The 27,717-nt window shown below is 40.9% G+C and overlaps 1 protein-coding gene across 1 annotated transcript; it reads right to left on the reverse strand.

The window, feature by feature from the left end:
- Window positions 1-10,276: 10,276 nt before the first annotated feature.
- CACNG5 (calcium voltage-gated channel auxiliary subunit gamma 5) lies at window positions 10,277-22,670 on the reverse strand. Its single transcript, XM_032212220.1, has 5 exons — window positions 22,463-22,670; window positions 19,347-19,433; window positions 17,570-17,710; window positions 12,335-12,480; window positions 10,277-10,534 (listed from the first exon to the last, which is right to left on the reverse strand). The coding sequence occupies exons 1-5, from the start codon at window positions 22,668-22,670 to the stop codon at window positions 10,277-10,279; spliced, it is 840 nt and encodes a 279-aa protein (XP_032068111.1).
- Between the last annotated feature and the right edge of the window lie 5,047 nt (window positions 22,671-27,717).

The following is a 27,717-nucleotide window of genomic DNA, read 5'->3' on the forward strand; positions in this document are numbered from 1 at the left end:
AGCTGATTGGCGCGGCATCAATTCCCCCTACCCCCCACCATAACATTCGCTGTATAAGACACACAGAAATTCCCACCCAATTTTTTGGAGGGAAGTGCATTTTATAATCTGAAAAATACGGTATTTGTCATCACACACATGCCCATATGCTGTGTGTGTGTCTCCATGATCAGCAGCTGTGGAGATCAGCAGCTATCAGGTGATCAATGTATAGCTAAGGTCTCATTGCTGCAAGCAAGTTACAATTATTCACAAGTTAAGAATAAGAAACTTTTCTTCATCTCCCATCTTTTCCCCCAAATTCTAAGATCCTACATATTCCCCCCCCACTGAGGAAGTTTGAGGAAGTACTTGCTAGGAAAACAATGGAAAAGTATTTTCCTTACTTCCTTCACAAAAGGGTGGGGGAGGACCCTTTGAGATGATAATGTTGCATGCCAAGGATAACAAGGCTCCAAGTGTGTGATTTGCTTAACTATAATTAGAGAGCTTTGCATAACATTCTGTAGGAAAAAAACCCGAATTACATTTTACCTTAGTGCAAACCCCATGCAGCAAGTTTTCAACACAAAGGACATCCAAAAGAAGTAAGACAACATATATTTTCTTAGCCAGCCTTGTCAATCATCTCTTACTGGCTATAAAGCCCTTGCTTCCAAGATCTTTCTGATTGCTTCTTCCAGGCTATCGTGGAAAGAGCTTGACTTTCCATCTTGCCTTTGCAAACAGGTGGTAGTTCTGCATTCTCCACCTCTTCAGCTAGTCAGCATTATAGTTCATTTGCAGTTGTGCAGAGATAGCAGAATTGTTCTCTTCCTAGGCAACAAGCTGCATTGGAGCCTTAATTTCAATGCTGGTGAAATAGATTATGAGTCCCAATTCAGATGGAACCAAGTTCCACTAAGATATTGCAGCCCCGTACAATTCAGGCAGGTCTATTGGAAGAGTAGGCAAGGAATTATTTTTACGCTTCTTTCTTTCTGTTGTATTTTAGTCCTCACTGTTTTAATTCCTATAGTCCACCAATTTATTCAATCTATTTCAATCTATTTTCCAAAGCATCAAAAGGGTAAGATAAGCAACAATAGATAGAAACTAATCAAGGAGAGAAGCAATATAGAATCAAGGAGAAATTTCCTGACAGTGACCAATTAATTAGTGGAAAGGCTTGCCTTCAGAAGTTGTGCTCCAACGGAAGGGGTGGGGTTGTTTAAGAAGAGATTGGGCAACCATTTGTCTGAAATGGTATAGGGCAGTGATGGTGAACCTTTTAGGCCAGTAATGATGAACCTTTTTTGGCTCCCGTGCCAAAAGCGGGGGGAGCGCAAGGGGGTTGTGTGCGGGCGTGCCATACCCATAACACTATGTGTGCGACACACAGACCCCGGCGTGCGCATGCTTTTGGCACATTTTTTCGCCCTCCCCAGGTTCCAGAGGCTTTCTAGGAGCCTGGGAAGGGCGAAAACAGTCTCCCTCATCAGATGCCTTCTGGAAGCCTTAGGAGCTCCTGAGGGCGAAAAAATGGGCCTACGGGGAACCCGGAGTTTCGGGAATGGTGACTTCTGGTTTGTTCGTAGGGCCATTTTTGACTTCCGGAGGCTTCAGGAGGCTTCCCTGAAGGCAAAAAACAGACCTTCAGACAAACTGGAAGTCACTTCCGGTTTGCTTGTAGGGCCGGTTTTTGCCCTCCGGAGCCTTCAGGGAAGCCTCCTGAAGGCTCCAGAGGGCGAAAAATGGCTTCAAAAGAAGGCCGAAGTCAGCTGGCCAGCTGACAGGGTAGCAACTCACATGCCTTAACAAATGGCTCTGTGTGCTACCTGTAGCACACGTGCCATAGGTTCGCCATCACAGTTTTAGGCACAGAGTGTCCAAACCGGAAAGCACATGTGTGCCAGAAACCTGATGACCAGCTGGCCAGCGCACATGTGTACCTCAGAAACTGACAATCAGCTGGCTGACCTGGGGCAACAGTGCGCGGGCCCACAGAGAGGCCTCTGTGTGTCACCTCTGGCACACATGCCATAGGTTTGCCCTCATGGGTGTAGGGCATTGTGTAGTGGGCTTCAGTAGGCAAGAACCAGACCAGCATAGATACAACAGCATTTATTGACTCAAACTGGAACTCAGGAACTGCAGGCATTTGTCTGTAATTTATACTCTGGGCCCACAACGCCTTAACCAATTGTAACACATGAAAAACCCCACCCAAATATGAATGTTAAAATTTCCCTCCAAAACAGTTGGAGTTAACAGTTAACCCTAACCCTAAAAGTTAGTTTCATTTTAGCAGGGCTTAACACAACTATATATATTCAATATATATTCAATACTAATATTCCTGCCTGAGCAGGGAGTTGGACTAGGTGATCTCCAAGGTCCCTTCCAATTCTGTTATTTAGTTATTCACCACAACCTTGTATATATGGCAAACAATTTCTGAAGTGGTGCACAAAGACACACAAAATTAGCAAGTAAGTGGTGAGCTGCCATGTCAGGTGAAATATTATACTTGTAAATACAAGTTTCATTGGTGCGTGTGGATGAGTGCCTTATGAGGAACGTATCAGCAAATACAGTAAAAAATCACATTGCAGGTCTCTCCTGTATCATTAGTCATTTTAATGTCTTTAAAATATTCTTACATTTCTTTACTGTAATTAAAATCAGAGCTTTTAAATTATCTTCTGATTTTTTTAAAAAAAAAATTGGATGCCACTAAAGTCGTATGCTTTAATTGAAAGTTGACTTACTTGAACAGAAAATTGGGCTATAAATTTAATAACAAGTGAATAAAAATGTGCTCACTGAATATGTAACCCTATACTGTGTCTCCTTTTGGTTACATCCTGATGATACTCCCAACTTTACTTTTCTTTGCTTTTCAGACTAATTGCTCTGTAGCCTGGTTTCTTAGTCTTCTCATCTTTGTCCTTCAGGCAGCCACATCTACTTTTCTTGTTATAAATGCTTAATAACTAACTAAAGGCACAAAGAAATAAGACATCAGTAGTCACAGAGCAAACAACAAGCTACTGCCCTGAGGGCTCCTAAATTTGTCGAAGTACAGGTTGCATTACTTCCACAGCACTGTGGAGCATCAAATTAACGGAGACTGCAAAATTACATTCTGAAAACCGATCAGTGCTAGACAGATAAACCAAACCGAAAACCACTTGAGGAATGAGACTCACCCAAAGGTACTCTCTTCATACCAAAAGGCCACAACATGTGGGAGTAGCCTCAGTTATGACATCACCCAATGGTGGGAGTCAACATTTTTTACTACCGGTTCTGTGGGCATGGCTTGGTAGGTGTGACAAGGCTTGGTGGATGTGGCTTGGTGGGCATGGCAGGGGAAGGATACTGTAAAATCCCCATTCCCTCCCAGTCAGCTGGAACTCGGGAGGCAGAGAATAGATGGGGGCGGGGCCAGTCAGAGGTGGTATTTACCAGTTCTCCAAACTACTCAAAATTCCCGCTACCGGTTCTCCAGAACTGGTCAGAATCTGCTGAATACCGCTTCTGACATCACCTGATTAGACTATTCTTAAAGAAACTAGAACACCCTGGTGTGAGTAGAAGTTATTCCACCGTGACAGTGGTTCTTTCAAACATAAGCACAAAACTGCAGAGATCCACATTGTGGTTTGGCCCAACCTTCTACAAGATGACATTTGGACTTTTTCCTATCTCCCAAAGTGCAAAAGAGAAGTGTAAAAACACATCCACACACATACATCAAGTATCCTTTCTCACTGATATCTGACGCTCTTCCAAGGTCAAAAGCTCTATTTTTCTATCCTGGAGACTTGGTATTTTCTTTCAAAATGTGCATCAGTAATATTTCCTGAGTTTGTTTTTTATATGCACCAGCCATTAAGTCTTTAATAGCTCACCTGCTACCCAGGATTTCTATTCCTTGTTATGCCAAAGACTTCTGAAGCTGCCCGATTCAAAAATGTTAGTAATAGAAGAGTCTTTTGATGGGGCTTTGCAGCTATGGAGATCATGAATATTTCAGCTGAAACCTTTGCTGCAAAAGGCAGCATGCATGGTGCATGGGGAGACATGCCAACTTCTTATTCAAGGCTAGTAGCACTTTAGAATTTCCACTGCCTCATCCTTTGGAGAACTTCTCAGGTCCTTTCTTTGCCAGACCCAGCAGGTACAGCTAATAATTATGATTCTCCCTGAGTCATGCACGTAAACAAAGAAGAAGAAAAGCAAAGAAGGGGATTGTTTCGGGCTGTTTGTGAAAAGGGACAAGGGCACCATCTTTCTTTCCTTCTTTTCTTTCTTTCTCTTTCTTTCTCTCCCTTCATCCTTCCTTCTGTAGGAAGTTAAAACCCACCCTTCTCCTAGAAAATATCCTGGGAAATATTGAAAAGGCAGAATATTATATTTCCTTGGACAAGAAATGGAGAAACATATTTTTAGACAGGAAACAAACTCACGCTAATGAGTTTTTTGTCCCCCCTCGAATGGTATGGTTGTTGAGTGTTTTAAATTGTGGTATTGTTTTGTTCGTGTTCTTTTTTTCCTTATTTGTACACCCCCCCCTGACTTGGTTGTGAGCTGCCCTGAGTCCCCTCCGGGGAATAGGGTGGCATAGAAATATAATAAACTCAACTCAACTCAACTCAACTCACTCTTAATAGCCCCCACCTTTGTCAATGGACCATTAAAAGGCCTGAGCCAGTCTGTTCCAGATAGCAAAGATCTCCCCGCCCTTCAGCTCCGGGGTGATGGGATTAAGGTATGATAGTATTAGCCCTTTACCCATTTCATCACAGGACACCTGGGAAGAAGCAATACCCAACCAAACTTGGACTCAAAACACAGCCTACAGAATTGCCCCTGCACCACCCCCTGGGAGTCTCACCACCAATCGGAATGCATTTTTACACAGGAATGGGATAGGGCCCAAGAGAGGGCATAAAACCAGGGACTTTTAGCATCTCTGCCTTTTTTTTCTTCTTCACCCAACATCTGGAAGCATGTGATCACACTTTTCTGTTCAGGAGCTCAAGCCATGTGATCATGTCCACCATTAAACCATCTTTCCAAGCAGCCTCCATGTTTCCAGTGTCTTTTTCCCCACTTGGAACTGAACCCAGAAGGACATTTCTTCCAACACTTCCTTATCACACAAAAAATTGGAAATACTTAAACTATAAAGACAACAGCTGCCCAATCACGATACTGCCTCCAGAGAGAAGGCTGGGATCATTGCTCTTGGCACTGCAGAAGGCTTGGATGACTCTTCTTTTGCAGTAGGCATTTGATTTGTCTAGATGGAGATCAGGGAGCCATTTTTAGTTATGTTGCACTGAGTTCGGAACATTGTGTTGTAACTGTGGAGTGTTTATTGTTTTATTGTTCACTATCCAGAGTTGATTGATTTGGAGAATATAAACATGATGCAAATATTTTTTTTAAAAAAGTTCTTAGCCAGTTTGTTGAACAAACCACAATTCATATGTAATGGGTTAAAATTCTGATTTAAATTTAAAGCTTGTAAAGCCAAAAATAAACTAATGTCATTTTAATGTACTAAATGTGTGATGGCACAGGTGTGCTGATACATTCACACTCTTCACAAAGAGGAATTAATTGAATATGCTTAAGTCAAAATAACTCCCAGGGTGTTCAGTGAGATATACATGTAAGACTAAGTTTATGGCTATGCAATGCAGTCCTGTGGCTTGTTTCCATAGCTCTTTGGGAACCCCAATCAATAAGGGTAAATAGAGTTCAGGAAAATGGCCTCATAATCATGCGGGAACAAATATACCATTACATTTTAAATTGCAATAAAAGCAATTTATTTCATTTATAAGAAAGATATGCATTTATCAAATGACTTAATTTCTCCTCAGAGTACTTATACATAGATAGATGGGATGTACTGTATGTCAATCTAATAAATTACACAAGCTCTGGCTTTTAACCCCCTAATTGTGGAGATTTCCCATTGAGAGTTAGAAATTACAACTTTGTGTTGATGAGGGAATTTCTCCAAGTATTTCATTTCATTAATCTAAATGTATAGTAAAGTCTTTACCAAAAAAGACTTTTGTTAGGAAACTTTTGGGAATGATGCACAAAAGCCAAAGACTTAAAACTCAAACTTAAAAGGCCCTTAATACTTTTATTCTGAAAATGTGTTGCAGGACTGTAGTAAGTCTGCTAACTTATGTAGGAGTATATTTGCTTGCACTAAGTAGTTCTTATATGAAACAGCTACAATTAGACATCCTAAATTCACTCTTTGCCCAGGGTCCCAGTTTAGATAGATGATAAGATAGATAGATAGATAGATAGATAGATAGATAGATAGATAGATAGATAGATAGATAGATAGACAGACAGACAGACAGACAGACAGACAGACAGACAGACAGACAGACAGACAGACAGACAGACAGACACTTATATTTTGCTCCTTTTCAGCCCTCCAGCTGTTTCAGGAGATTTGCTTTTTATGAAAAAAAAGTTGAGGATATATTTACTGATTGAGGATCTGTCTTTTCAGCAGTTAAGCAGAATGTTCGATTGTGGATAGTATAATTCACATAATATCAAGATGTAAAATAATCTCAAGATACATGCTAGTTTTGCCTGCTTACAAAGGACTTTTAGAACATGAATCACATTTCATGCTATTGTCCTAGGCAAATATAGCCTTCCATAAACATTTATTAATCAAAAGAACAGAACTATTTCTAGTGTATTAATCAAATCTACCATGTGTGTGTTGGTCATCAAGCATTATTGAACTACCAGTCCAAGTAACCTTTACTGTTAGGTATATCGGCTGAGACTACTGGGAATTGTAATTTAGCAATCATCGGAGGAAGATAATTCCTTTGTTTTGTTTTTTTACCAAGTATATACTGAGCCATGAAGCAAGCTTCCTTCTTCTTGTTCCCATGAAAATAAGGACTAGAGAGCTTGACTACTGTGCAATGATATATTTAAAAAGGATTGGGGGTGGGGAGTAAGCAGCTTTTTAACAAAAAACATTTACCATGAGAAAAAAAGAGGACATGGTAATCCATTGCCTGTTACTCTGAAACTGAAGGTTGCTGAAAGAAAATCGGAGTAGAGGCATACAGTTTTTGCAGTGTAAACTTAATCCCTGAAATATATGATTAAACCCCATTAGCACTCAGCTCAGCTTCTTTTCACTGGCATACTTGTAAATTAGTTTCTCATCCACTACTATATTCCAAAATTATAAATTCCATATACCCAAATGATTACAATGAATTTGTTTCCAAGTGCTTAAGGTTGGTGCTAAGGAAACACAGGTAATCCTTGATTTACAACAGTTCGTTTACTGACTGTTTGAAGTTACAATGGCACAGAAAAAAGTAACAAGACATAAGTTCACCCTTATGACTGTTGTAGCATCCCCAGTGTCATGTGATTTACCTTTGGATATTTGACAACTGGTTCATATTTATGATGGTTGCAGTGTCCAGGGGTCATGTGATCACCTCTTCTGGCCTCCTGACAAGCAAATTCAATGGAGAAGCCAGATTCTCTTAACTGAGTTTAAGGCTGAGATACGTTCTGATGACATATGTGGCTAAGGTTTATATGTGAAATAGCCTAAAATGAAGTTGCATTACCTATTCAGAAGGAAAAAAAGGAAAACATCTCTACCAGACATGATCAAAATTGTTCCCGGCTGAAACGTCTTTTCATTTTAAACAGCACCTTAATTTGAGATTTTTCTACTTAACTCCTTAACCAGTCTTAAAAATCTATCGCAGAACAGACATGCCACATAGAACGTACAACTGTGACTTGAACATGAAAAAAAGAAAGCATAGAATACAGAACAGTTTGAGAGAAACAGAATATTTACTCATGTTAACATGTACATAAAATACTATTAATTTAAAACAAAACCAGCTGTGGAATTATTATCATGGATACAGCACTTTTTAGAGCATGCTGATTCCCTTTGACTGAAGTCGCATAAAAAAGCCACTTGCTAACAAATAAGCAAACAGACAAACAAAGCTGGTTTCTTCCACTTAGGCTGGAGTGGTTCTATTTGCTTCTCCTGGATGAAAAGAGAATAGCGTCACTTTGCCTTATCAGGAATCGCTTTGCATTATCAGGAACAGCAAGTGGATGTCCTATAAAATAAGCTGTCAGATGAATACAGACATATTGCCATTATATGGAGACAGAAGAGAGAGAGATTAACTTAATCAAAGGTTGTATTAGAAGTGTAGTAAACTACTTTCCTTAGTGCTCATGGCACATGCTCAGATTAGAGTGCACAGAGTACTATAGCTTAAATTTATTATTTTTTAAATTTATGTAGCCGCTGAACTCATACATAGATGACTCTGGGCAGCTTCAACATTTATCAAGAGAGCATAATTCCCATTTTTTGTTCGCTTGCTAGACTTGGAGAACTAAAATCTTCAATATTTAGGTACAGCTGTAAGATACAGGTCATTATTGCATACACTTTCAGTGAACAAAAGCCATCGATAAACACAGTGAGTAAATGAGAATGCTTATATGTACATTTGCCACATGGCCCTGTGGTAGGTGAGGAACACAAGTAACCTTGCTTCCGGGTCTAATTATTTTTAACTTCTTAATAGTGTACAAGGGAAATAAGTGGCCATCACTGTTAAGTATTTTCCAGAGAAGGGAAGTCTGGATATTTCATCTGCTTTTGGTTACAGGTTAAGATAACATGAACCAAAATTTAGAATTTAGCTAGAGCAGGGGTGTCAAACCCAATCACTTTGCGGCAGGGGTGAAATTCAACAGGTTCTGGAGAACCGGTAGCAGAAATTCTGAGTTGTTCAGAGAACCGGCAAATACCATCTCCGGTTGGCCCCAGAGTGGGGTGGGAATGAGATTTTGCAATATCCTTCCCCCAGGAGTGGGGAGGGAATGGAGATTTTACAGTATCCTTCTCCTGCCACGCCTACCAAGCCACGCCCACAGAGCCGGTAATAAAAAAAATTGAATCCCACCACTACATTGTGGGCTGTATCATGACATATCAGAATTATTTTTGCTGTTGTGGGGCCAGGTGGGCATGGCCTGTGGGGGGTGGTCTGTGGGCTACTTTGACATGTCTGAATGTTGAACATCACAGATTTTTCAGCACAGTGAAAAATCAGAAGATTGGAATTTGGATGTCTGAAGTAACCCTCTGAGCAGTGTAGAATTGTTACAAAAGCTGGTACAACTATATTACCCAATGCATATATATATGCACCGTGGATGATGCACTGTGGACACATAGTATATGCACAGTACGTATATGTATAATACACTGTGTATAAATAGATCCTTAGTGTAATATGTAACCCTAGTCCTCCTCCCCTTTCTGCAAACTTTCTTCATGTAGGATCTGATCTGAATGCTGGCACAATCCAGCAGTCCCCTGGATTCCCTTGTAGGGGAACTAAAAGTAAAGGAAATAGCACAATTGACAAAAGCAACACTACTAAATTGCACTTTGGGCATCAGATCTCTTGTTGGTTTTTACAACAGAATAAGAAAATTTTGTTGATCTGCCATAAACGTATTATTAGAAGTACAAACCTACGGTGATTTGAAAACAAGAGGTTTGTTTATACTCACACAGCATCAGGCACTTTATTGTTAAGATGTTGCTTTTCTAGAAACAAAAGATTTGATCTAGTTGAGAAGCTGCCAAATTAGAATGTGATTCTTGATGGGAGTTAATTGTGTTTCCCAGTGAACACTTCAATCTTCCAGGATAATGATATGCAAAGACGAAATGATTTTAACTAAATACACGTTTAGTTTAGACTATGAATTACCTGTAACGAGATACTAATTTTTATATATACTAAGTAATGATGTGAATTTCTAAATTCACCAGGCATTATCATCTGTTGCTTAGGGCGATAATGCATTTCTGCTAAAAGTGAACCAAGAAACTCCCCTTGCCCAACCAACTTTCCAATATCTAGATTTTCACAGTAGGTGGGGTTCTTTGCCCGAGCTATTGTGTATCTCGAGCTATTGTGTATCTCGAGCTATTGTGTATATCCAAGTATCTGGCATAAGGATCAGTTGCAGGATCAAAGGCCTCACTAGAGTTTATTGACTACTCCTACACGCATTGCTGGGATGGGCAGGAAAACCTTCTCCATTTCTAAGTAAGAAGAATATCATTCATTAGAAAAAAAAAAGTGCAGATTCAGGACCCACGGCCTCCATTGTCACTTTGTTCCCTAAAAAGCAAGAGGGGTGTTGTCCTTCAGCATGGGGAGGAGGACAGCTGGTCATAATCAGGACATTTAAGCAGAGCCGGGTAATTACTGTTCATTTGGAGGGAGGCATCGCTGGAGATGTCAGAAGGGCTGCGTCCCCGCACCCATGCCTCGGGGTGAAGGAACTGGCCTGAGTAATCGGAACAGTTGCTAAGACGAGGTCGGTAGAAGCCAGAGTGTGGCCGGTACATCTCTTCAGCAGTGTATCTTTTCATGAAGAGGTAAACGGACATGACACCTGCGCTCTGCAAGAGAGAAAGGAAGCATGCCTCTTTCAACATCAACAATGCCATTTCTCACAATCTGCCATGATTAGAACTCTTCTCACTGAAAGGAGCAGATCTGTGGGAAACATTTGCTGGTCAAACTACTTTGTGTTTAAAATATAACATCAAGTACCAATTCATTTGCTATTGACAGAAAAGCCATCAATCACTGGTCCACACTTTCGTCTGACAAAAATATTCCTTTGCAGGTCTTCGAAATCAATAAGCAATTTTGAAACCTGTGATGTTTACGGAGATAGACCTTTTCTTTTGGCTTCTAATTCAAGGCATTTGGGGTAGCTAAGAATGACAGTAACCCAACTGGATAGCTTAGAGGGAGAACACTTTATTAGGATTCCAATTTTGAGAAGACAGAATAATTGATTTATTCTTTCTTCTTTTTCTTATAGGAGTAATATTCTCGGAAACTATCCTTTCCTGCTGGGATTCAGTTTCAACTCTGTAATTTCTTTCAACCCCTTTTAGGCAGCATAGGATTATGAGCTGCACCTTCAAAAGAAGACTCCTAAAACGTTCTCCATATAAGAGGGAGGCCCAATATATTTACCAGCTTTTCTTTCTTTCAAATGATAATCACAAGGGAACAAAATCTCATTTAGAGGAATCAAGCTGAAGTAATCAAGGCCTGAAAACATGGTGTTCAGGAAAACTACGATAAACTGCTTAGATGGAATAGAGGTTATGTCAACTGAACAGGTAAATACAGGAATTGGGCACAACTTAATTAATTCCTGGCAGTATAGAACAATTTGTTACTTTAGCTCAATTTACTGATTTGTCTATTGCCTGATCCCTCTTGTTCACTCAGGGAAAATGCTCTTTCTCTAGTATCGTTTTCAAATGTTTTTTCAGTATGGATCACAAATCTGTATTGAAAATATGCTTTGGAACTGAAGAGGAGTTACCTGTTATAAGCAGATAACAGAACAAACATTTAAGACAGGGCTGTGATATACCTAAGTGGCTGAACATTCATTAGAGTTCAAAATAAATTTCTAAAAATATTTCACAGTGCGGCACATGTATGAACTTCACAATTTTTGATTTTGATGTTACTGATAAGTTACATAATGATAGGGTACGACTTTGTTGCATATTGTGTGGAAGGGAAAAAAATTTCATCAGTAAAGCTAATTTACCTTATTTTGAAGAAAGAACCCCCCCCCACCTGTGTTGCTATAATCAAAATGGTTTCCACAGCTATTAAAAATCTGGAGTCTAAACAGGCCTGAGTTACACTGAATGTTAGAGTCAACTATTTTATAAATGGAAGACCTCTGACATATAACCTGCAACCCTAGAATTCTCCAGCTAGTATGGCTGTTGCTGAAAATTATGGGGCTTGTTGATCAGATATGGACAACAAGGTGTTCAGATGAGGGGAGACTGCTGTGATGGAATTATTTTGTTATTAATTTAAAGCAGTGGTTCCCAAACTTGGCAACTTTAAGACTTGTGGACTTCAACTCCCAGAATTCTCCAGCCAGCAGAGCTGGCTGGAGAATTCTGAGAGTTGAAGTCCACAAGTCTTAAAGTTGCCAAGTTTGGGAACCACTGCTTTAAAGGAACGGCAATCAAAAATTGGCACAACGTGATTGCCATGGAATATACAAGGGCACCGCCAGTCCTCTTGGCCCCTCGTCCCTTCTTTGCCCCTAAAAAAATATAGAGAAAAGATAGCAAACGTATGTTACCAAGTTTCTGATCAGGCGACAACAATATGTACTTTCCATAGGATGTCCAAAGTGCTCATCTTACCTCAGTTAGGAGGAAAGAAATGGCAGAAAAACCAAATGACCAGCCATATTTGTAAGTGAAGTATGTCTCTGAATCCTTGGTTCTATTGAGCATTTCATCATTGATAGTGGAGATGTACAATACGAGCCCCACCACCAGAGATAAACCTGGGAAGCAAAAGGTTTTGGTCAAATATACAGGAAGAAAAAAAATAACTTACTGCAGAGAATCAAAGCAACCTTCAGCTCGCTTTAGGAGAAGCATAGAAAATACATGATCTCTCCAATTGCTATAAGAGAAACCTCTTCATTCTGGTTCCTACTAGAATAGTGCATCACCAGCACAGCAATATCTAGGTGTGTGGACTTCAAGTCCCAGATTTCTCACTGAGGACTATGCTGACTGTGGAACTCTGGGATTTGAAGCCCACACAATTAGAAATTGCCAAGATAGGCAAAACACTGTTGAATTATTGGAAATCACCTTCCAGATGACCTTCCTGGGACTGGGGGTTAAGAGAAGTGACGTCTGGACTTCCGGGGGAGGAGGCTGCCGTCACCGTTGGCTCAACGGAGCTGCCCTCAGAGTTCTGGTCTGTGTATCTAAAAGATCTATAGATATCTCTCCTTTCAGGCAAGAAAGGAGCAGGGAGGAACTCAGTCGTTAGAATCCTCTTTGTAGTTCACAGCCTTTTGTTTTTCGCTGTGAACGGAGAAGAGGTTCAACAAAAGCTGAGTTTTTTTTTTTACTACAGCCAGATCTTCTCAGCTGTTTTTTTTCAGCTCAAGGCAGGTCATCCCTCCCCCTCAGGACAAATCTAAGCTATTTAAAATCAATCCGAGCAGCGACCATTCCTGAGAACCTTTTTTTTATTATTATTCAAAATACCAGCTTCAATTTTATAAAAAACTCCTTTGTCTAACTGCTTTTCAAAATGGCGATTTTATAGCTTCCGCATTTGATATATGATATATTTAATTAGCCCTGTTTTCCTGAAGACTTCTCTTTACTAATTGCCAAAAGTTTATTGAAAGTATTTTATCTTAAATCAAGGTGAGCAGAGACTTTGTTTGTTTTCTTTTTATAATGGCTCCCAAGTCAAAGCAATCTAAACGTTTTTTCAATAATACATCCCAAGCAATTGCTATAAAGCCGCAGCCTTTGCCTTCTACGCCCTCTACTGGAGATTTGTTAACAAAAGAATTTCTTTTTGAAACTCTTAAAGAATTTAGGGAGGAAATGAAGCAACTTATCTCGGAATTATGTGATAAGCTTGATGCAAAGATTGCTCAAACAAAGGAGGATATGATCGGGGTCATAACTGTAATGACAGATTATATTGCAGAAATGGAAGATAAACTGGAGCTTTTGGAAGAAGCTAATTCTAATCTGACATCTAAAATTGAAATGTTGCAACAGGAAGTTGAAAATGCAGAAAGACAACTTGTTATGACAAATTATAGAAAGACTGCGTTTGCAATAAGAGTTAGGGGATTGCGTGAAAATGAACAGGAGAACTTGAAACAGACCTTTTTTGAGGCTTTCAGTCGTTTGGTGGGAAGTCCGGGACTCAACTTTGATTGGCAGATCCAAAAAATTTACCGCCATAATTCGTGGGCAGCAAAACAGAGACAGCTTCCGAGAGATATAATTATATATTTTGCTACAAAAGAATCCAGAAACGCGATACTACAAGAGTTTTACAATAACAGGCTGCGAATTGATGGACAGGACTTGATCGTTTTCAAAGAAATACCACCCCAAATGTTAAGAGCCAGGAGAGACTATGCTTTTCTAACTAAAGAACTCAGAAATAATCAGATACAGTACAGATGGGAGGTGCCATTTGGCATTACAGTTACACTTGATGATCAAAAACATCGCCTCAATTCTGTTTGGGAAGCTCGAGACTTTTACTATAAGATCCTAAAGGCGGGACTTCCTGAATTACCCGGACTTGGACAAAGACAAGGAGAAGTAGAAGAGAAACAACAAAACACACAACTACAAGGCAGGAGGTATCGTTTTCCCCCTCCGGAAGGGCAGAAGAGCAGAGAACAAGGATTTAGTTATGCTTCCAAAACATTTGCTTAATTTTAATTTGAATAATACTTTGTGACTTTTGTCTTGTATAAAATGGTATAGTGGTATACCAATGAAGAGACATTAAGGCTGAAAGAAATGATGCTGATTTCCTCGGAAAATATACTGTATGGGACTTAAAAAAGACTTGATGGATAACTTTGAACTTTTATACAAATTGTTTATGATTTATTCTCTAGGGTGAGGAGGGCGGAGATCGTGATGTTTCTGGATTGTGGTTTAGGTTGAATGGAGTTGGGAAGTGTGGTGCAGACGGGAGGGTAGTGAAGGTTCAATTAGAGCTTATTTTGAGCCAGAAAGTAAGTTGATTTTTATAGAAACTGCTATTTGAATATAATGTTTGGAAGGATATACCCAGGGAGTTCGAAGGAAGGTGGAGCAAATATGAGAGGTACGGATGATAATAAAATATATATATGGACACGGGTAGAGGCAGGATGAGAGGAGTTGGAATGGAAACCGAGAGAAATATTTGAGGTGTTTAAATTGCTTTATAGAGAAGGAGGTAAAAGGGACAAATTAAAGGTTTGGAAACGGACAGATATTTAGGTAAAGAGATAAGGCCCCAAGCTAGAGTAGAATTTTATTTGATTAACTCACTTGGTTTTAACATAGTTTGAAACCCTGCAAGTAATAAATTAACTGAGATTAGGAATGATGCACATTGCTTAAGTTTTAATAACGATGGGAAGCTGAGCTTAATGTAGAGAGATTTTTCCCTTTTTTTCTTTTTTTTCTTTTTTTTTAATTCCTTTCTTTTTTCCTTTAATTTTCATCTTTTAATTTTTAATCTATTTGGTTTTAATATACTCCAGACTGTGCTTGATAAAGAGCTATGGCGGGAATGGGATCTGGGAAGTCATGGGAAGGGGGCTAGGGAGGGGGGTTCATGGGGGGGAGGGTGGAAATATAGTTTCAACTTCCAAAACAATAAGAATGCACTTGTATACTGTTGCTCTTTTTTCTTTTTTTTTTCTCTTTTCCTTTTATTTTCCTTTTTTTTTCTTTTCTTTCAATTTTAGTGTAAAATGCAAATTGAATAGATTAATGAATAGTAGAAATACACCGAAGTGAGGAGTAGAGGGAAAGAAGAGGGAGGAGTCAAGAGGGAGTGAGAGGGGAATGTAAGGAGGGTGAGATGGAGGGAAGGGGAGAAAGGAATGTCTGAGGGGGAGGGGAAGTAGAAGAGGGGAATGTTGGAGGGGAGAAATGAAAGTTGGAGGGGGAGAAGAAAGGGTGTATGGAGGATTGAAGTGTTATGTTGGTTTTCCATGGCGGAATAGAAGATGAGTTGTGTTTATTGCTTTCTTAATTGCACAGTATATAAGTGATTGTATAAAATGAAAATGAAAATGAAATAAAACAGTTTTCAATTCAAAAGAGAAGTGACGTCTGCTCTTATCCTGGACACAAAATTAGAGAAAGATGTTGTAGGACTCGTCTCTACTCCTGGGAGTGAACAGGAATTAAAGTCTAAGAATATCTAAAGACCATAGATTTCCCAGTTTGTTTTAAGGGGGTACTTGCAAGTGTGGATAGGGAAGAGGCATTAGGCGAAAGTTGCATCTGTGGTTACTGAGAAATGAGGATTTAGTGCTGAATTAAGCAACAGATTTAAATTCTTAGATATTCTTCTTCTGATCTACTTGTAGATCGCAGACTGTAAGTAAAAGCTTTTAAGCTCTACAGCCACAGTTGCTTGTTTAGTACTCTGTTAATGCTATGAATAAAATAGGGACTTTCGCTCTCAGATGGAGACACGTTTCCAGAAATCTTTTTAGTTCAAGCCTCGTACATTAATTCCATTCACCGTTATGTCATAGAGCAAAGAAAGTTTGTTTAGAGCTACATGGAACTGAAATGTAACCAAGATTTTAACTGTGAACAAACTACAGGCTTTTATTGCTGATTTTTTGCTTCCTTTATAATCCGCCATATAATTACATAAATAAAATGTATTTTTACATTTTTCTTTATAATATTTTGTTTTGGTCTCTTAATGACCCCCGTAATCCCTTGCATCGGGGTGGAGTCGGGGCAACGGAATGGAGCTGAGTGTTTACTGGCCAGATGCCCTTCCTGTCGCCAATGCAGAGTTTACAGCTGATATTTTACTCATTGTGCCCAGAGAGAGAAATACCTGCCGCTACCTTGGACAGAACTCACAGCCTCCTGATTGGGAGGTGAGAGCTCCACCTCTAGGTCACTGCACCACTCCATAATATTAAAATACATCTCCTTGATGATGTTGCTAAACCAAATAATCTTCCATATTGTATTTTATTTTGCCATGAATTTAGAGCTCTATTTCAAATATCTCAGCTGAAATACACTCAAAAGCAATTGTATCAGAAATATGTTGTTATTGTTTTTTTAAATAACAGCCGTTGTAATGACGTACAGGATATATCAGCTATTGCAAGAATAAGGCAAAACAGTGACAAAGAATCTCTAAAGTGTCACAGAAACATCCGATTTAATGGAAGTTTTAGCTGCATCTTTTATCTTATTTGGTTTTATTTATTTAAGGGGATATTATATTTAGAAATTCTACTTTATGCCCATTGTTATGCATCCTTGTAATAGACTTTGGCCCTTACAAAAAAGAGTTTCAAATAAAATAAGGTAACATTCAGTTGTGGCTAGATCATTGAGGCAACCAGGCCTTTTACAGATAACATAACAAATGTTAGCCATATTCAAAGAAAAACTAGTATTTAAGCAACTGCACAACTATGGCATCCTGTTCCAGTGAAGAGAGGCACACTGTCATGTCACAGTACAACGAAAAGCTAAATTCCACATATGCTAATATTCCTAAACTGTTGCCTATTCTATCTCACTTCTCAGACATCTGCTCCAGTGGATTGAATTCAAATACAGCTTCCAACAATGGTTGTTTTGAAGAGAGAGAGAGAGAGAGAGAGAGAGAGAGAGAGAGAGAGAGAGAGAGAGAGAGAGGGAGGGAGGGAGAGAAGGAGGGAGAGAGGGAGAGGGAAGGAGGAAAGAAGGGAGGAAGAGAGAAGGAGGGAGGGAGAGAGAGGGAGAGCAAGGGAGGGTAGGAGAGAGAGAGAGAGAGAGAGAGGGAGGGAGGGAGGGAGGGAGAGAGAGAGAGAGAGAAGATGCCATTTAAGATGGCATCTTAAAACTCACCAGACAAAATAAAGAAGATTCCAGACACGAAGGCCAAGATGGTTCTATGTGGCCGGATATGTCCTATGTTGCTCAAGATGAATCCAATAAACATGAAAAAGAGACTCACCAGGGGGAACGGGGTGGCAGAACGAATCATTTCTATAAAAATCATAAGTGAGAAAGAATCATTGAGGGTCAAAATAAGATCACAAGTAGAGGGGATATTTTTTTGTACTTATAATTCATGAATTTTCCAGTTTCTTTTTTTTAGTCTCTCTTTCTATGCAGTTTGAGGCAACCCTTAAATTTCAGGATCACAAATCAAATATGTAACTATATTCTTATCTGATATTTTAGAAAAAAATGTGAGATACAGATGCATGCCTACAGAACGCTCACTTGTTGAAAAGATCTTTTTGCTTTGCATGAATTTTACGTTATTTCTTTTCCAAATCCGTTTCCTTGGCTTGGGTTTCTTTTAATGATAAGTCCACCTGAAAAGCTAAGGCCGCAGTAAGGAAATCTCAAGACTCCATATGATTAACCTTGTGGAGGTAACGTACGTGAAACGTTCTGAATTATTGAATCACACTGTGGACAATGTGCATCAGTAGAGAACAAGATCCAGAAGACCTGTCAATCCAGTGGGAGAGAAGGGTCATCTCCATTATAGCTGCTGGGAGACTGAAAAAAGAGGCTAGGTTTGAGAGTAGTGGTAAAAGCATCCGATTTAGAGCCATACTGTCCCACCTCTCAGAAAAAGAGACCTTAGGGCCCTACTGCTATGGGGTAATTCCATATTGAATGGGGGAAATGATAGTATCTTCACGGATTACTATACATCTCCTTATATTAAGCCTCAATGGCTTTAATGACCTTTCCATCCATGAAGGTGGGCCCTTCTCCCACAGGGCATTTTGATTTCATTCATAGGCCTTCTTTTTCAATTTTCTTCACCAAATTTGTGATAGAGAGGTTTCCTTCCTTTCCATTTGCTTTTATTCTTCTTTTGTGGGGTGGAGAAGGATTTGAAAGGAAGAGCTATCGGTATCCCTTTCATCTGGGTTGTCTATGGTATCATTTTTGTCAAGGCAATCTGATTTCCTCCAGATGTTTTGGATATCAATTCCTTCAGTGGCTAAGGATGGTGGGGTTTGCAGTCCAAAATATCTATAAGTCATGAAGTTGCCTACTCTGGACTTGTTACTTGCATGATAAGTTGACTAGGATAACATTGTATATTCTGTCCACATTATCCGTTGCTTGGATTCTCTTTCCACACTGTTTCTGGTGATCGGTACCATCCTTGATGAATGATGGCATTGTTGCCATGGACACTAGGAGAATGTCTGGCAGCATTACTCTTAATGCATTTGCTCTTATTTGAAATAGTAACCTACTGGTTTGCTGCTTGAACAATTATCAGATCACAGCAACAGTACATGGGAATCAACAGTGGCCCAGTGGAATGAGATAGCAAGAACAGCAGTGAAGTAAGTCCTCTCTTTTTCCTCTCTTCGCAAGCACTTAGATACAATAGAGTTATCTTCAAAGCAAACAACCAGAAAATGAAGCAACGGTCCGGGCTTCCCTCCTTTCTCCCTCACAACCACTTGCTCAAGTAGTGCTGCAAAGAGCTGGACAAGGACTAGATGGCACCAAAATGTGTTTTCTTCATCAATTTGGCACCATCTAGTGGCTATGTGCATTTATGCATCCCAGATTAAGATTCTTATCTCTTTTCTACATAAGGACACATAAATCTTCCCTGACTCAGAAAATAGGAAGCACCTACTTAAAACATTGATAGTTGATTCAGAGGTCAGCTGGACATTCATGGGCATAACGTACTCTATTGTGAAACACCTCCCATGTTCTTCACCTGCAAGAAGAGAAATCTTAGAGAAATGAACTGCTTTCTTTCACACCCAAAACTTTATTTACAACTTTAAAGATTTTGAGTCAATTGTTCTCTTCCCCACTACTGATCAATGAGTTCCTAAATTTCCAAAGATTTCAGGCTAGTCCATGCAAACAATTGTAAAAATGAGTAAATAGCAAATATAAAGAATCTAGGTGGATTTAGTGCTTTGTAAGGTATTGTGGGATAGGAGTCCTCCTAGAGAATAAAAGGAAGAATCATAAGAGTGAAAGCTACACAGTTAATGAATGATTGAGAGAGCTGGGTACGTCTGGTCTAGCGAAGAGGACTATGGGAGATATGATAGCGGACTTCCAATATTTGAGGGGCTGTCATGGAGAAAAGGGAATGGACCTCAAAGCACCCAAAGGTAGGACAAGAAGCAACTAACAGAAACCTATCAGAGAAAGCTCTAACCTAGAACTAAGGAGAAGTTTCTGGACTGTGAGAACAATTAACCAGTGGAATTTCTTGCCTTCAGAAGTTTTGGGTGCTCCATCACTGGAGGCTTTTAAGAAGAAACTAGTCAGCCATTTGTCCAGAATGGCTGCTTAAGTAGGGGGTTAGACTAGAAGACCTTCAAGATCCTTTCCAACCCTATCATTCTCTGTTCTGTGTTCTAAGCATAGGAGGCCTTTAATTGTTTCTCTGTCCCATCATAATCCTAAACTATATTGGTTCTGTCAGAGAATTCATGACTGGCAGAGACATGGTAACAAGGTCAGCCAATGAATAGGCATATCAACTAAGTCAGCCAATGAGGGCTGTTTAGAAACTGAAACAGTATTTTGCTGGAGACAGCTAGGAGCCTGGGTGTGGCTTAGGCTCAGTTTATCTGCCCTGTATACAGGAGGTTTTCTTTGTCTGTATTAAGCTCTGAGTGCTATGCTGAGAACTAAACTGGTCTGCTGTTCTGATCTGAAACTGAAGAACCACTCTTGGTATTGTATATTTACCTCATGTGTTATTATGTATATAAAAAGGTTAATGAATCCTGCTGAATCAGTTATCTGTGTGAGCTTTCTGGATTTTATTTTTCTGCAACAAACTCTGACAATTTCCCTCCACACCTGCAAACAAATCTATATGTAAGTTTACTCTGAAGGAAAGTCCTACAGTGGTCTGAACCAGAGCTTTTCTTAAAGAGTTCCAAATGCAGGCATGAGCCTCCTGTCCACATTAGAACTCTAGAGGAAGCAAAATAATTAAATTCTTCTCCTCGCCATAAGAGTTCTAATCCAAATAAACCCCTTAAACCTGCTCCTTACGTTTAAAAAGCAATTCACACATTCACACAAGTGCTAACTGCACATATTGTGTCTCCAAAAACCTGCCATTTAAACACAGGGCTTGCAAAGTATCATGAGCAAAAGAAAATGATTTGTATGTACTTAGACATTTTTCTGATTCATATTCATTTTGGGACTGTGACATTTATTATTGTTTCATCTTTCTAATGACAGATAATAAATGCAAGGTCGGGCATCACTTTCTTGTTCTTCTTGAGTTTCTGGCTCAGCTATGGACAATTAGCTCTTGAAAGGACCCTGAAAGCCATTCATCTAGTTAGGCAACTCATTGAGTCTGGACTGTGGTATCCCTACCATTCATTATAGCACTGGCACTCCAAAGGTCTAGAGAAGATTGAGAAACTTATTACATAGGAATGTGGTCCTGATCCTGGTGTTCTTATTAGGAGTTGTTCCCTCCTCTTTCTCTTAACCACAGATACTCCTCAACTTACAACCATTTAGTCATCATCATCATCTTTTAAATACCCCATAATCCCTTGCGGGGTGGAGTATGGGCAACTGAATGGAGCTGGCAGAGTGTTTAATGCCCTTCCTGTCAATAATGCAGAGTTTTTGTTCAGCAGATAATATTGTCATTGTGCCCAGAGAAAGAAATACCTGCCTCTACCTAGGATCAAACTCATAGCCTCCCGATTGTGAGGCGAAAGCTCCACCTCTAGGCCATGCCACCACTCCACAATCATTCATTTAGTGACTGTTCAAAATTACAACAGCCCTGAAAAAAGCGACTTACGACCATTTTTCACACTTGGTTGTAGCATCGCCATGGTCATGAGATCAAAATTCGGGCGCTTGTTAACTGACATGTATTTATGATTAGTGTTGTGGAGCAGGGGTGGGATCCCACTGGTTTAACAACCGGTTCGTTGAGTGTGTGCTTTGCTGCACACACGTTCGTAGTTTACAGAGAAATCCTCATTCAGCATTTCACCTGATGGAGGAAAACAGCTGAGGCGCGGCAATCCACTCTGCCACACCTATCAGCTGGGTTTCAGAAAAGGGATTATAGGTGAGTATAGCGCAGGGCTGGGCGGGTGGGCCCAGCTGAAAGATGGAGTGAACCGGTTCGCTCCCAGCCGATAGTCGGAGTTACCGGTTCGCCCGCACTGGTCCGAATTAGTAGAATCCCATCTGTCTTGGGATCATGCGACCTTCTGACAAGCGTAATCTTTGAGGAAGCTAGGTTTGCTTAACAACCATGTTACTAACTTAACTGTAGTGACTCACCTAACTGTGATAAGAAAGGTCGTAATATGGGGCAAAACTCACTTAATAACTGTCTTGCTTAGCAACATAAATTTTTGGCTCAACTATGGTCACAAATTACCTACAGACCTTTCTGGATGGGTTTTTCTAACAGATAGATTTGTATTCCTATAATAATTCTGTCTGCATCTATGTACATCTTAGATTTAATTCATTCCAAACCATTTAATAGAGAGGGTTCCCTGTCTTTAAAATAAGCTAGCCATTCCCTCTCCTTTAAAATACTTGAAAATAAAAACAACAAAGTAATGTGGACATGCATTAAAGAAAAGAATTATTTCTATAACCATTTGTATAAATTAAATCATAGGGGGGAAATTAATGGCAGTTCCTAATCCTCCCAATACTCTTAAGGCATGAAGAATAGAAGCATGAAGAAAACCAGATTTACTTTTGCCCAAAGCACCATACCTGCCAAAAAGCAAACCCTCCAGAGGCCAGAATGCAGAGACATCTTGATTTCTGTACTTTGGTTTTGGGGCAGGATGATCCCTTCCTCCAGATACAACCAATAGTCGGTGCTCACCGCAATCCCCAGAAATCCCAATCCGCTCACAGCAAAGACACTGCTGAGCAGAGTCAGCGCTTTCCTGCCGCAGGTGCTCATTCTCCAAAGCATTGGGGTATGATGGGGCACCAGAGAACTCCTGCATGGACAAAGAAATCCATCGTCACTAACTCCAAACTCTTCATCTCTGTGGAGCAAAACTACATCTACTCACCTTCTCTCTTATAGTCACTTTGAGTGTATTTTTCAGAGTATAAAATGCCCAGGAGTAAAAGACACATCTTAGTTTTTGGGAAGGAAAATGAGGAAAAAATGAGGGGGAAAAATTCTGCCTCTGCCTACCAGCATCCATCGGTATTCATCTGGCTAGCATCCTTAGCAAACAGCCTGGTCAGCTTCAGCACATCAGCCTGATTCAGCACGAGCAGCTGATTGGCGGGTGGATCGGCCTCCCAGAATATCCCCAATCAGCTGTTCCCAGAGGTGAACATTAGCAACATGCTTCGCTCGCACAGGCCTTGTTGGAGCTGATAGGAAGCTTCAAAAATGCAGTTGATCATCACAGGGCACTCCAGTGAGTTCAGCAGGTGAAGCATGGAACTGGTCCGATAAGGCAGCAGCTGTTCCAGCTTGCCATTTTAGCCTCTCTGCCTCACATTTTCGGCCTCCGAATGCTCCATTTGAGACCTGTTCAGGGCTGTGGGGATTGCTAAAGCACAATACTGCCAATCGTTGGCCGAAAATGCAATGCGCAGATACCAAAAACGGGACATGCGGAGGCCTAAAAAGCGATGCGCAGAGGCCGAAATGGCAATGCACGGAGGCAACGATGTACTCTGGCAATCCCCACAGCCTTGAACGGGTCTCAAACAGAGCATTCAGGGGCTGAAAGCGCAAGGCGCAGAGGACAAAAATGCAAGCCACAGAGAGGGCAATGGTCTGAGGCAATTCCTGCAACCTGGAACAGGTCTAAAATGCAGGAGGCCAAAGGGTGGGGGCTGGCAGATGGGCGGTGCTACATTTGATGTATAAGATACACCTGAATTTTCACCTTCTTTTAGGGGGGGGAATGCGTCTTATACTCCAAAAAATACCGTACATCATACTCCTTGTAAGATAAGGCTACAATCACAAAATGTTAGCCAAGATGTAGCTTTCCCCACCTCCCCCCATGTACCTCTTAGTTGCCATCAAGTGGTAGTCTGAATCTTGTTGCCAGACAGAGTTGGCACATAAGAAGATGAAAATCCAAGTTGTAAAGAAACCTTCCTTCGACATGTCATAGAGCAGTTTTACTTAATTATTATGCAGTTTCTACAATCCAGTTTAGGCCACAAAGGGTCTGAGGTGTTGCCCATGCATGAATTGCTCCAAGATACAAATGCAATTAAATGCATAAATAAATAAACATTAAAATAAGGGCAGATATGGTAAAGAACTTATATAAAATCAAAAAGTCCTAAGCCAGGACTCAAGGTTTTTAAAGCCACATGCTTTTATCTGAACGAAATATCCCAGAGCTGGGAATGTAACCTTGGACAGATAAAGGTAATTATAGAATGTGATAGATCACCAATAAGTGTGGCAACATGCTGTCAAACTGATTGTTACCTGGAATGTCCCTTTTTCTCTCTCCATCATAACATTTCCTGTTGGCTCATCCAGTTATATCTAGTCTGCTGCTGGCAACCCACTTGGAATTGGATGCTAGCAGCAGCCACACATCAAAAACAACAGGCTGACATTGAGAGGAAACTTTCCCCATTGTGTCATTACATTAACAGCAGGACAGTTAAACTGGATGTGACATGACTAGAAGACTTCAAAAAATATGTGGGAATAGAACAAGGGACTAAGGTAAACTCTGGCTACTACTGCTGGGGGAATGTTGGGTGCTTCGTAAGCCGATGAATGTCCCATTTGAATTTGGGGCTTGTCCCACCAACCTGGGCATTGTGCTCAGGTTCTTCAACAGACTTCAATAGGTATGGAAAGATTTCCCTTAAAAAAAAGGTATTTGAAGATCTCCAATCTAGATGAGGGTGGATAAGGACTGTTCTGTGTCGTGATGGAAGCCACACTGAAAAGGTGATGACACCATGTCTAAAAAGTGAATGAAGTCAACAAAAATGAGGTGGATCTAGATCAGTGATGGCGAACCTTTTTCACTTCAGGTGCCAAAAGAAGGCACTTGCGCCATTGCACGCACTCACATACCCACACCCAATAATTTAATGGTGCTCCTGCCATGCCCCCTGCGCATGCATGCATGACCCGCCGCCCTGCTGTCCTTCACATGCACAACTTTTGTAGAGCCTGGGGAAGGTGAAAACGGCCCATATTCCAACTTCCAGTGGGCCCAGTAGGTCCGTTTTTCAGCCTTCCCAGGCTCCAGAGGCTTTCTAGAAGCCTGGGGAGGGCGAAAAATGCCCCAACGCGCAAACCAGAAGTTCGGGAACGGACTTCTGGGTTGTCCGATGAGCCATCTTACTCCCTCCAGAGGCTTCAGGAAGCTTCCTGAAGCCTCCGGAGGGCAAAAAACGGCCAAAAATCAAGGCTGAAAATCAGCTGGCGAACGCACACATGCGCGCTGGAGCTGACAGGGCAATGCCTTGTGCGCCCTCAGAAATGGCTCCACGTGCCACCTGTGGCACGCATGGCATACGTTTGCCATCACGGATCTAGATAATAATCCCTTGAGCCCCAAATAATTTGAAATGGATTGCTTCCAAGGTTTTAAATTCAGTGGTGAAATTCAATTTTTTTTTACTACCAGTTCTGTGGGCGTGGCTTGGTGGGCATGGCAGGGGAAGGATACTGCAAAAACCCCATTCCCACCCCACTTTGGGGCCAGCCAGAGCTGATATTTGCTGGTTCTCCAAACTACTCAAAATTTCCGTTATCGATTCTCCATAACCTGTCAGAACCTGCTGAAATTCACCCCTGGTTAAATTATATATAAACGTTTAGAACACGCACAATAGAATCACACTAAAATACAGCCAGGGGGTGGGGGTGGAATTCTGCCAGTTTTCATCAGCAAACAAACCTTCAATGGTCTAAAAGCCACAAACTGGTAAGGGGGTGGTGGTTCAAGAGCAACTCAATCCTAGTCAGAATAAAGTATAGTTTCAGTCATAAATTAAACTTTGCAATAGAAGATAGGGCAGTAATTAACTCAAACTAGGTCATTTTTAGATAAAAGGGGAAATCCCTTGAGAAGGCAGTTGAAGAATGTAAACAAAGGAAAATGTAATACTACTGAAAATCAGAAAGAAAGAAATTAAAACATCAAATTAAAAAAAAAACCACATGGAGGCAACGAAGATTTCTTGACACTTTGCAAACGTCTAACAGCTCTTCCACACATCATAATTTATTCCATCTGCACAGATGATAAAGTAGGTTAAAAACTTTATTTTAGCACTCTTTCACAAATCAAAGCTGACAACTGAAGCACAGAAGTGTCAATACAGTGATTAGAAACACAATCTCCTTCAGAATGAAGGGATGTATCAAACAACTAAAACAGTGATAGCGAACCTTTTGTGGCTCGTGTGCCAAAAGCAAGGGGAGCGCAGTGGGGTCGTGTGTGGCCATGCCACATGCATGCTATATGCATGCATGCATGACCAGCACTTCCCCCCCCCCATTTTTGGCGTGCTTTTTCGCCCTCCCCAGACTCCTATAAAGCCTCTAGAGCCTGGTGAGGGCAAAAACAGCCACCCGCATCAACCCGGAGGCTTCAGGAGCTTCCCTGAAGCCTCCAGAGTGCAAAAAAACAGCTCTACAGGCAAAATTTGGGAACGTATTTCCAGTTTGCTTGTAGGGCCAGTTTTAGCCCTCCGTAGCCTTCAGGGAAGTCTCCTCAAGGCTCCTGAACTCTCCGCAGGGCTAAAACTAGTCCTATGAGCAACGCGGACTTCTGGTTTGCTTGTAGAGTCGTTTTTTGCCCTCTGGAGCCTTCAGGGAAGCCTCCTAAAGGCTCTGGAGGGCTAAAACTGGCCCTACGAGCAAACAGAAGTACGTTCCTGAACTTCCAGTTTGCCAGTAGGGCTGGTTTTGTCACTTCCGATTTGCTCATAGGGTCGTTTTTTGCCCTCTGGAGCCTTCAGGGAAGCCTCCTAAAGGCTCCTGAATGCTCCGGAGGGCTAAAATTGGCCCTATGAGCAACCCAGAAGTGACTTCTGTTTTGCTTGTGGCATCGTTTTTTGCCCTCTGGAGCCTTCAGGGAAGCCTCCTGAAGGCTCTTGAGGGCTAAAACTGGCCCTATGAGCAAACCGGAAGCATGTTCCTGAACTTCCAGTTTGCCCGTAGGGCTGGTTTTTCACACTCCAGAGGTTTTAAGGAAGCCTCCAGAGGGCAAAAAAATGGCCTCAAAAGAAGGCCGAAGTCAGCTGGCCAGCGTGTGCCTGCATGCTGGCCAGCTGTCAGGACAAGCACTCAGTTGCCCTGACAAATGGCTCCACATGCCACCTGTGGCATGCATGCCATAGTTTCGCCATCATGTAACTATAATATTGACTTGATGCTACCACAGTCCACAACAATACAACTCATGATCTCTTTGGAATTTAATCCAAAGGCCATGTCACTTAGTGACAGTAGATTTACAGGGAAATGTTATTTGATTAGTCCAGTAGCTACAGAGATTCCATAGTACAGGGCTGTTAAACTCCTGGCCCGTGGGCCAGATGCATCACAAGCTGGTCATGCCCACACCTAGTTTAGCAAAGGGGAAAAAGTCCCGATATGTCATGTGATGCTGCCGAAACATCACGAGTTTGACACCCCTGCCATAGTATGACTGGAAAGTAGAAAAGGAATTGGAGCAATTCTAGGCCTTCTTTAGTTACCCCTTCATTTCTAGCTTTCAAAAAGATGATACTCTGATAAGCTGTTATGTAAAACAGGCTTGAACAACAGCTATAGAAAACAAAGAACCATCTGCCAACTGAAAAAAAATATATGGGGTCATGTCTAAGTAGAGGAGACATGTGATTTATTTTGAGAAGAAAGGAGATATAACTGAAGGCTGCCACACACTTTTATGCATGAAGCTGATAAATTATGATGGCACCAAATCAATGCTCATCTTCTAAGGGTTGGAGTTTTAAGAGTCCTCAGCTTCCAAAATGCCCACACAAATTATAGCGGT

This window comes from Thamnophis elegans, chromosome 2 (genome assembly GCF_009769535.1).
Source record: "Thamnophis elegans isolate rThaEle1 chromosome 2, rThaEle1.pri, whole genome shotgun sequence".
Taxonomy (NCBI): domain Eukaryota; kingdom Metazoa; phylum Chordata; class Lepidosauria; order Squamata; family Colubridae; genus Thamnophis; species Thamnophis elegans.

Excerpts from the sequence above, each read along its gene's own strand:
- CACNG5 (XM_032212220.1), bottom strand. The coding sequence starts at position 22,670 with ATGCTTTGGAGAATGAGCACCTGCGGCAGGAAAGCGCTGACTCTGCTC. Across the intron at positions 19,434-22,462 it reads GAGGGTTTGCTTTTTGGCAG|GTGAAGAACATGGGAGGTGT; the intron begins GTATGGTGCTTT and ends CTCTTCTTGCAG. Across the intron at positions 12,481-17,569 it reads AATCTTCTTTATTTTGTCTG|GTTTATCTCTGGTGGTGGGG; the intron begins GTGAGTTTTAAG and ends TTTGCTTCCCAG.